At 39.9% G+C, this 10,200-nt stretch overlaps 1 protein-coding gene across 1 annotated transcript; it reads right to left on the bottom strand.

Moving 5' to 3' along the window:
• Nucleotides 1-505: 505 nt before the first annotated feature.
• On the bottom strand, nt 506-3,485 carry LOC113023109 (uncharacterized). The gene is made up of 9 exons (XM_026169204.1): nt 3,112-3,485; nt 2,555-2,692; nt 2,320-2,397; nt 1,984-2,138; nt 1,635-1,771; nt 1,464-1,557; nt 1,001-1,333; nt 742-922; nt 506-522 (listed from the first exon to the last, which is right to left on the bottom strand). The coding sequence occupies exons 1-9, from the start codon at nt 3,296-3,298 to the stop codon at nt 506-508; spliced, it is 1,320 nt and encodes a 439-aa protein (XP_026024989.1). The 5' UTR covers nt 3,299-3,485.
• Nucleotides 3,486-10,200: the final 6,715 nt, after the last annotated feature.

Below are 10,200 nucleotides of genomic sequence, written 5' to 3'. Positions count from 1 at the left end.
CAAAAAGTAGCGGCTTATAGCCCGACAATTACGGTAACTTGAGAATTGTAAACAACATCCTATCTGACCACATTTTAGTTTCAAATTTTTGCCAGGATACATTCCATGAACTAGTTTTAAATGTCTGAACAAAAGTAAAGCTGTACCAAAGGATAAAGCACAGAGAAAGCAGGTCAACATTTTGAATGCATAACCTGGTTACTACTAATTCAACAGCTTTGCTCGCAACTCTTTGACTCTTGGACTTTCCACTGTTGTGCCTACATCAATATTGTACACAGTGGTCTGCAAAAATGTGTACAGGCTGGACAGAACGTCTTCATATTTCACACTGAAAACAAAGTGGCACTTGAACAGCTCATCAAATGCACCCAGTGATGTGCCTGACTGACATGGAAGAAGCTTTCGATCCAAGACTATGTAGAAGCTGAAAACCTGTGCTTTTGAAGTCCCTGTGGCCAGGAGATATGGCTGAGGGTTTCCTTCATTGTTCATGAGGTGATCCTCAAGGCTCTGGCAAGACTGAAACACAATAAAAAGCATCACTTTATAAACCCTTGGGTTAAGAAAAAGGAAAGGGGAGACAGAACTGAACTTCACTAACATATAAAAACTGATTGAGGGTATGAGCAGAAAATAAGTGATCCATTCACACATTATGCACACTGCTGCTTTTTTGATAACTTTTAAAAATGAAAACTAAAATTACTACACTAATAAAGTGTTACTTTAGGACACTACTTGGCTCATCAGCATCATCCATTTCTTCGTTCAAAGCAGATTTCAGCAATCTTTTCAGAAGACAAGTCTCTTTAAGGTCTCTGGCTTCCCTGGCAACCTTGTCTTTAAAACTGGTGTTCCATTTTTCCAGGAACCTGGAAGCAGTCTCTACTCCAAACATCACTGCAAAGTCCTGCAAAATCTAACAAAGGAGAAGTATGTCCATTAAAATCAATTTTTTTAAGTCAAGTATTTTTCAGATCCCCATTTGTTTACCTACCAGTCCTTTAGTGTCCAAAAACCGAGGAAACATCTGAAGAATGTTTGCTGATTCTTGTGGGTCATGGAGTATCTGCTGACGATAGTAGAATGTCTCTCTCATCTTCTGGAAGACTATATCTTGGTCAGTGGTGTGATGAAGAAGAGACATGGCTTCCATACATTGATCTCTTGTTTGCTGGTCATTAGTGAAACCAAACTTCCTTCGTGATGTGGGCTCTCCTTTCAGTTCCACTCTGTTCTGTGAAGCAGTGGGGGATTTGGATTGACGTTGCACTGTCTTGATATGCCATTCAAGAAAACCTTTGTTGCTCTGAATGTCATAGAAATGCTCCTACAGAAAGAAAGAAATTGCATACATTGTAGAGTGTGTATATATATTTATATATATGTGTAGGGAGAGAGACAGAGAGAGAGAGAGAGAGCAAGTCTTATTACACACTACAGTTACAGAGCAAACTCACATATCCCTTTTTGGAGTACGGATCCTTCAAAGATGGGAAGAGTGACACGATTCCAAGTGCATGAAACTCCTTCGTTGCTTTACTTACAGTTCTCCTGCAAAAGCAGAAGTGTTTTTTGATAAGATCCTTGCCAGTTTTAAAAATGAATAGAATAAACATCATTCCTCTTACCCTTCCTTTTCACGCATGTGAGCTACAATGATGTTCACCATTAATCGCCTGGTGGAATCTTTCAAACTCCCAGTTTTTTCATACTCATGGATGACAGTCACCCCTGCTGGTTTGGAAGTCAGAATCTGCTCCACTGTCTAAACACATTTGATACAAAGAACAAAAAATTGACAAAAAATGAGACTATTTTAACCCAAACAACAATTTCAATCTGTGGATTATACATATGAACTACATGAAATACTATATCAAATTATTTTTCTCTAATCTGTTTTATCTTCGTGTTTAAGCTTTTTCAAGTAATGACAACTAAAGAGTCAAATACAAGTCCATTAAGTAATGTATCTACATTTCTTGCATGTATGCTGTCCAATAGAGGCTGAACCATTTGAAGTCCGGCATCGCTTGTGTCACTGCTCTGACTGCTGGTGGTTGAGACAGACAATGTATCTGTTAGACTTGGAGAGGAGGGCTCTTCCACATGTTGCTTCAGGACAGTCAAATCTGAGGGTGACAAACAAAAATACTACAATATAAGGCATATACAATCAAAAATCAACCACAACAAAGCTACCATTTACGCACATAGGGCCAGTAAATTGTATGCTTTGATTAAATTATACTTTCTCCCAGGAGAACAGATGGTTATTTTGTATTTTATTGTGGTAATATACAATTTACATACCACAAGGTGTGAGTGTCACATAGTGTGTTAGGTCTGAGCAGTCACGCAGCTTCTTGGATGATTCCGTTTCCAGGATGTCTGAAATGCATGTGATAAATCCAACTTACTGTTGAGCCATTAAAACAGCATTTTGTGATTGTTACCACAGGATATTAGACAAATTAAAAAAGGTTTATTTAAGAGTAACTGTAGAAATCAAATCCCACAAAATCTATCAGAGCATATATGTACTTACCTTCAGCTTCAGTATAGATGACAAAACACACCTCTTTGACTCCTGCAAGTTCAGGAAAGACATCCTCATCCACCTCTATACCCTGCTCATCTGTGACTTTCAGTGCTGCATTTTCTGGTATGAGAAACTTCTGCTGCACTGAAGTAAAATCATCACTTAGTTAATAACAACATTATCATTTCCTCTTTAATGACTTAGTACAAACCATAACCATAACCATGGGCGATCGTGGCTCAAGAGTTGGGAGTTCGCCTTGTAATCGGAAGGTTGCCGGTTCGAGCCCCGGCTCGGACAGTCTCGGTCGTTGTGTCCTTGGGCGAGACACTTCACCCGTTGCCTACTGGTGGTGGTCAGAGGGCCCGGTGGCGCCAGTGTCCGGCAGCCTCGCCTCTGTCAGTGCGCCCCAGGGTGGCTGTGGCTACAATGTAGCTTGCCATCACCAGTGTGTGAATGTGTGTGTGAATGGGTGGATGACTGGATATGTAAAGCGCTTTGGGGTTCTTAGGGACTAGTAAAGCGCTATATAAATACAGGCCATTTACCAGGCCATAACTTACCTGCTCTCACAAAATCTGTGAAGCTGACTTTTCCAATTTGACATATTTCTTTGTCTTTCTGTGTTTTACTTTTATCAACATCTTGGCCACCTACGGAAAAAACCTTTACTAATATGAAACATAACATGTGGAAGAAGAAGAGGCTGTTTATGATAACTTTATGTGAACTGTGTATAACGTAATCCATAAACACTTTCTAACATTGAGCTAGCCTGTCCACACTAGCTACTGCTTAAAATCTATTTAGCTAGGCTAGGTTTAGCAGACAATGTGACTGCATGTTTGCCGCGTCCTTGTCTTTTCAGGTCTGGCGACAGGGTTGTGTGCATATCTGTGAAGCAGGACTAACTAACTTACGTTAATGGTACCTTGATATCCAGTGTTGGGTAAGTTACTTTAAAATAGTAACTTAGTTACATTACTAGTTACTTCTCTCAAAAGTAACTCAGTTACTTCAAGTTACTCGTTACTTTCAAAGTAACTAGTTACTAGGGAAAGTAACTTTGGTTTTACTCAGAATTCTCTTGTTAATGTGTTGCTTCCATAACTTTGCCAGTCTTCTAGCTTGCTTACTTGCCACAGTGCACTGTGCCACCTACCAATAGAAAGGAAAAGATAATGTGCATATTTCCACGAGAGAAATCCCACACCTGGACCGTCATTGACTGCTGCCATGATTCTAGCCTACGTCACAGCGTCATGTGCGCCTTTTACATCCAACACAAAAACTGCAGTCGTGGTGCTTTCGATTGTACTCAGAACTCGGAAATTCTGCCTTCTGAATAGGAAGATGTAGGTAACACCAGACTGCAGATGAGCTGCATACAGGGCTGGACTGGGACAGAAAATTGGCCCGGGCATTTTGACTAGAGACCGGCCCACCATTATAGGAAAAATCATAAAGCCTTTGAATGAAAATAAACACTGTTGTGACAGTGATGTACACTGTTTTGATGGTATATATGCATCAATCTATCAATCGTTTGTTGTAAGATTCAGATAATTATTTTTTAAAAGCGAGACATTTTAAATGAGAATAAGAAAGAAAAGTATTTCTTTGTGCCCCCCTTTCCCTGTTAATGCCCTACATGCCCCCTGGCAACACTTTGCTAGACCCGCCCCCGCACAGTTACCAGCTGTCAGCTACCTAAAAAAGGATCCTGGTGTTATTTGTCTCTCAGAAACAGTTCATAACTTCCCTTCAACTCATTCATGTCACCTAAAAGGTAAACCTGTTTCTCCATCACCTGTTCAGCTCTGATGATCCAGTAAGGACATCTCCTGGTTTCATCTTCATGTTTCCCTCTCACCACATATCCAAACCGACATCATGACCAGCAGTTTTTTTGCAGCTGTGGCTCCAGCAAACATCAGCTGATACTAGAAAGTAATATTAAATAAATTCTAACAACAGCTGATCAAGCTTAAACGTGCTGCTGTTGTTTAACGCGACATCCGCTGGTTTCCTCTTTCGGCGCAAAGTGAGCGATAAACAAACAAGAGAGAAAAGCCGATCAGCTGATCATTGATCAGTTTTCATGACTTAAGTAGAAACGGGAGAGGGAGGGGGGGGGAGAATGAGAGAAGAAGAGGCAGCTGTGCAGCAAAGACACAGAATAACTCCAGCTTTGTGCCTTTTTCATTGTAGCTGAATTACGGGACAAACTGTTCCTTTTCACCTCAATAAGAAACGAGTAATATTTTCTCTGAATACCAGACGGGACGGTTGGCAACTCTAATAACTTATGAACAAAATAAAGTTCAACATCATTAACTTCATAACACCCACCCAGCTTTATAGAAACTCCGTCATGCTAGCTAGCACGCAGTACGGAAAAAGTGAGCACAACGAAAATAAACTCCACCTAAACTTGGTTCATATCTGACCCAGAGAGACTGCAGGTCATAACTTCTTACCTGAAGTTCAGTTCACACTTGGACCGGCGGCCGCCTCGGGTCTCTTTTCCTTCTGCGTCCCTTTTCCTTCATCCACCTGCTGGCCTCCACCACTTGCTAATGTTACTGAATCTGTGGAAGCTACGCGATAGCCACCACACGAAGTAACGAGTAACGACCCTATCTAAATCCCAGTAACGACTAACGCATTCCTGGTTTTGGCATAATAACTAGTTACCGTGCTCGTTACCACAATAATAACGTAGTTACTGTAACGCATTACTTAATAACGCGTTAGTCCCAACACTGTTGATATCTCATCAATGCAGGCTGCACCTCTCTTTGGTTAAATACGGCCATTACCATGAGTCTAAACACAATATTACTGTAGTTAGCTAACGTTAAATGAAACATTAGTGTTAAAAAAAAGAAATACAAATGAACGTTTTCATTGACAACGTGAAATGTGTATCTTCAAATACAGTAAGATTAGTTAGCTAACTTTTGACTAATGTTAGCCTAGCTGCTATCAACGAATCAGCGTAACATGCAGAAAACACGTGTAGTGCTAGTTAGTTAACTTTATATTTTACTTATGCATCCATGTAACTGAACATATATATATAAATAACATTACTACACTCACAGAAAATTCCAAAATAAATAAAGTATTTTTACCGAGGCGGCCGCCGGTCCGAGTGTCAGGTGAACTGAACTTCAGGTAAGAAGTTATGACCTACAGTCTATCTGGGTCAGATATAAACCAAGTTTAGGTGGAGTTTATTTTCGTTATGCTGACTTTTTACAGTCAGTTACAATAACTCGTACTGCGTACTAGCTAGCATGACGGAGTTTCTATACAGCTGGATGGGTGCTATGATGTTACTGATAGTGAACTTTATTTTATTCATAAGGTTAGTTAGTAGAGTTGCCAACCGCCCCGTAAAAAACGGAATTCAGAGATGTAGTCAGAGAAAATATTACGCCTTTCGTATTGAGCTGAAAAGGAGCTCAGTTTGTCCCGTACTTTAGCTAGGATGGAAAAAGACACAAAGCTGGAGTTATTCTGTTTCGTTACGCTGCACAGCTGCCTCTTCTTCTCTCATTCTCTCCCCCTCCCTCTCCCGTTTCTACTTCAATCATAAAACTGATCAATGATCAGCTGATCGGTTTTTCTCTCTTGTTTGTTTATCGCACACTTTGCACCAGAAAGAGGAAACCAGCGGATGTCGCGCCAGACAGAACCAAAGTGTGAGCAGTTGTTAGAAGATGAACATCACCCATCTTGAACATCCATTGATCTGTATAGTGCACTCTATGTAGTATTTTGTAGTGTATTAATTGTAGGCTGGGATATCTAATCAATTTAAAGGTTTTTGAGCATTTCTGAGACCAGAGGTTTTGCTGTATAACTAGTCTGTCAAGCGGAATAAAGTCTGTTCTTTCTAATGTATATTCAAAGTATTTAATTCCTTTTCGACGCCAATCTGGGAAGTTAATCATATCATTGTTCTGTAGTATGTCAGGGTTGTTCCAGATAGGTGTACATTTGCATGGGATTAATGAAGACCTTTTTAGAAACTCCCACCATGCTGTCAGAGAAGAGCTGATGTTGATGCTTTTAAAGCATTCATGTTGTTTGATGTTTGAGCTGATAAATGGAAGGTCTGAAATCTCTAGATTATTACATAGTGCCTGTTCTGCATCTAGCCAGGGCTCATCTAAGAGGGCATGTTTTAAACATCCTGAGATCAATTGTAGCATATGTAACCCACATAAAAATAAAAAGAACTGCATCTATAACTAAATCGGAATCTTAAATTCCAACCGGAGCGTGTCCATGAAGGCATCGTGACGCGTCATGACGCACGCCACGCCGCGAGGCTGCACGTGCCTGTTGTGACCAATCCTATTCGCGAGGCACTATTATATGCCTTCCGGGTTGTCGCCTCGAAACGACGCGGGGGAGAGGCGTTAGCGGATGGAAGCAACAGGTACGTGGGGTGAGCGCTTTTCGAGATTGTCATTTATTTTAATTCATTACAATGGTTGGATATGTATTTGTTGTATTTTCTCATGGATTTCATTGTGTACACTGGAACTAAAGCTAGCTTGGGAAATTTAGATGAATTTTGCTAATGGTGGTCTTGTGATTATAGTGCAGGCTAGTGGTGCCCTGGAGAGACCACAGCGACACCACTACTTTGGATGGTGAGCTAGGCCCAACGAGCCAGAACCCCAGCTATAACTTCCTGCGGTCTGGTAGGAGGCTGCTGCGGCCTACACTCTCCCCTCTTGGTTTTCAGTCCCCTAAATCTCACTTTCGAGATCTCAGTCTTGGAATCTTAGTGCTGATCATCATACTTCCAATTTCAACCTGTCTAGACTGTCATACGCGTTGGACTTATATCAATCGTGAAATAAACTTTATGGACATTGTTTGCCAGAGGTTGGACGAGGTTGCTGCACCGCTGTGCAGCGGATATTTTACAAGCTTGAATTATGTTTTATCTTTTCCTGTCTGCAGATTTTGTAAATATTGGTATTTGGTAATTGCACTTTATTTTCACTATAAATAATAACTGTAATCACAATATCTGTGGTTGTATGTTTATTGTACTTCACTCACCTCCTAGAGCCGAATCTGATATCTTCTGAATTAGCCCAACTACTCATAACCAACTTAAATTATTTTAGCTTATGTACTTGCTACACATAGTTGCTAAGAAGTTAGGCAGATCCTCCTTTATCCTTGATCCTCTGTAGCATTTCGGTGGTGCCGACTGAAGCCCCATACCCATGAGACGGCATCTAAGACTGAAGGTGTTCTAAAACAAAAACATCTTCAATCTTTCGTCTCCTTGAACTCCACATAACTAACCATTTGGACTTTGCAAAAGAGCACCAAGCACGGGAAATTGAAAGGTGGAAGAAAGTTTTCTCTGAGAAAAAATGTAACCTTAATGGTCCTGATGGTTTCCAACGTTACTGGCAAGACAAGCAGATCCCGCCTGATATGTTTTGAGGATGATGGTCTGGGGTGCTTTTTCCTTCAGTGGAACAATGGAGCTTCAGGAGGTGCAGCTGTGTCAAACAGCTACTGGCTATATCCACATGTTGCAGAGAGCGTCCCTCATGACTGAGGGGCCACCTCTGTATGGTAACAACTGGGTTTATGGGTTTATCAACAGGACAGCGCTACAGCACACAATGCCCACAGGACAAGGGACTTCTTCCAGGAGAATAATCACTTACAGAGGATTGGCTCTCTCTTGAATTTATGTAAGCATCTTGCACATATTCAACACAGTTGCCTCATGCTTTAAAGTTAAGTGTAACTGTATATTGTTCAACACACTTGGTGAAAGCAAACTTTGGTTAAATCTTCAAGGTACTAATCACAAAAATCTTTAACAATAAAAACAAAAAACAAAGCCCAATGTCAAGTCTATTTGATACTCCCTTTATGACAAGAAATTCTCTAGGACACAAACAAATAGTGTAATTCTTTGGTAAGTCTTTCCAATGGCCTCTATGTAGAGTTCAGTCATACAGTATAGGGTGATCCTGGATTTTTCTTTTAGAGCAGGATAGAGCAGGATGTATTCTCCATCTCCCATATCCATATCATGGTTGATTTCATGGTTGAGTCTTTCAGTTTTTTAATGGCAGCACCCAAGAGCTTCTCAGATGACCAGCTTGGTTCAACATTTAATGGTAGTGCTTTCCCTCTTATGGGTCTCTTGTCAGTCTTTGTTTTGTTCATCATCCCAGCAAAAAGATAGATTACATATTAGAAAAAATGATGGTGGTCACAGGTTGAAAACCTGTTGTCAGACAACAAAATAAAAGTTTTCAAATCTTTTTTAATAAAAACCTTCACTGTTTTCTTTGATTTCTTTTTTTTTCTTTTTGGATTTTGAGAGCATCCTCCTTTCAGGCTCTTTACCTTCAGGGTATTTGAACAAATGCTGAACAAATGACTTGGCTGAAAGGAGGGAATGAGAGGGAGATAGTAAGAGGCTCTTCATTAGTTTATCTTTGTATATAACTCAAAAGCAAACATGATAAAGTTAATACTGAAAAAACATATGAATATAGTATACATAAAACACCACCTCTTCCCAGTCAGATCCACCACAAACACGTTTTTGCTTTCAGAAATGTAGATTTATCAGTCATATCACACCGGATGTCTACAATTTCCCAACTACAAACAAATTCTTTGATTTATGACACTATTTGCTTATACATGAGTACAGATCTGAAAAGTTCAAACACCAAACATGTGAACAAGTCTTGCCCTCTTCATTTTATTTTCTTACAAAACTAGTTAGACTTAAAAGATAACAGCCGGTGCAGAAAGTATTACCTCTTTAGTATTTGAGGTCTGCTGCTGTGGCAGCAGCTTTAGCCAGGACAAAGCTGTTTTTTTCCACATGAACAATGAAATTTGTTTTCAAACTTAAACCCACAGAATGGACAATGCATCTTGCCCTGAAAAACACAAGTTGTCTGAGTTTAGTTGTTTATTTCACCTAAAGCAAAACAGCAGTCATATAAACCCTCATGTGTGTTTCAACAGATGACAGATTTTCAGGCTAATAGTTAACATCTAATAGCAAACCTATATCTATAGTATTTTCATTCCTCACAAATCTGAAAAATTCTCCACTTCTTTTAAGTGTCTCCCAGAGCAATGCTTAGCATGTTTTGGTGTTTATGTGTCCTTTTGCAGCGTTTTTCTGTTTGCTGGTGTTTTCTAAAGTTGCAGTCCATTTGGCCTCTCATGGCCACCGTACCTTCCAGTTTCAACATAACTTTGCACCAGTGAACCAAGTAAGGTTCATAAAGACATGGTTGAGCAAATTTCGTGTGGAAGAATCTTACTGAACTACAAAGAGTCCTGTCTACAACCCGATAGAACAGTTTTGGATTGAATTAGAGCAGAGCTTCTTATCCCACAGTGTCTGACCTCACAAATGTGCTTCGAGAGAAATAGTGAAAAGTTACCATAAATACACTACTAACACTCCCAGAAGGGTTGAAGGTTTTATAGCTGCAACGGGTGGGTCAGCATTGTATTAAACTTCTATGCATGTGAAAGCAGAAAAGAAAATAATTTTGGCAATATAGTGCATTTTGCAAGGTTAGAAACTCTAAGCAGTAATTAACACTTTATTCAAAGCTGAG

Source organism: Astatotilapia calliptera, chromosome 5, assembly GCF_900246225.1.
Source record: "Astatotilapia calliptera chromosome 5, fAstCal1.2, whole genome shotgun sequence".
NCBI lineage: Eukaryota > Metazoa > Chordata > Actinopteri > Cichliformes > Cichlidae > Astatotilapia > Astatotilapia calliptera.
This window is presented reverse-complemented; position numbering and strand designations above follow the sequence as displayed.

Bases quoted from the DNA above. Each gene is read 5' to 3' on its own strand.
- LOC113023109 (XM_026169204.1), bottom strand. From the start codon at position 3,298: ATGGATTACGTTATACACAGTTCACATAAAGTTATCATAAACAGCCTC. The intron at 2,398-2,554 runs GTAAGTACATAT...CATGCATTTCAG, and splicing joins CATCTATACTGAAGCTGAAG to ACATCCTGGAAACGGAATCA. The intron at 1,334-1,463 runs GTGAGTTTGCTC...TTCTTTCTGTAG, and splicing joins CGTACTCCAAAAAGGGATAT to GAGCATTTCTATGACATTCA.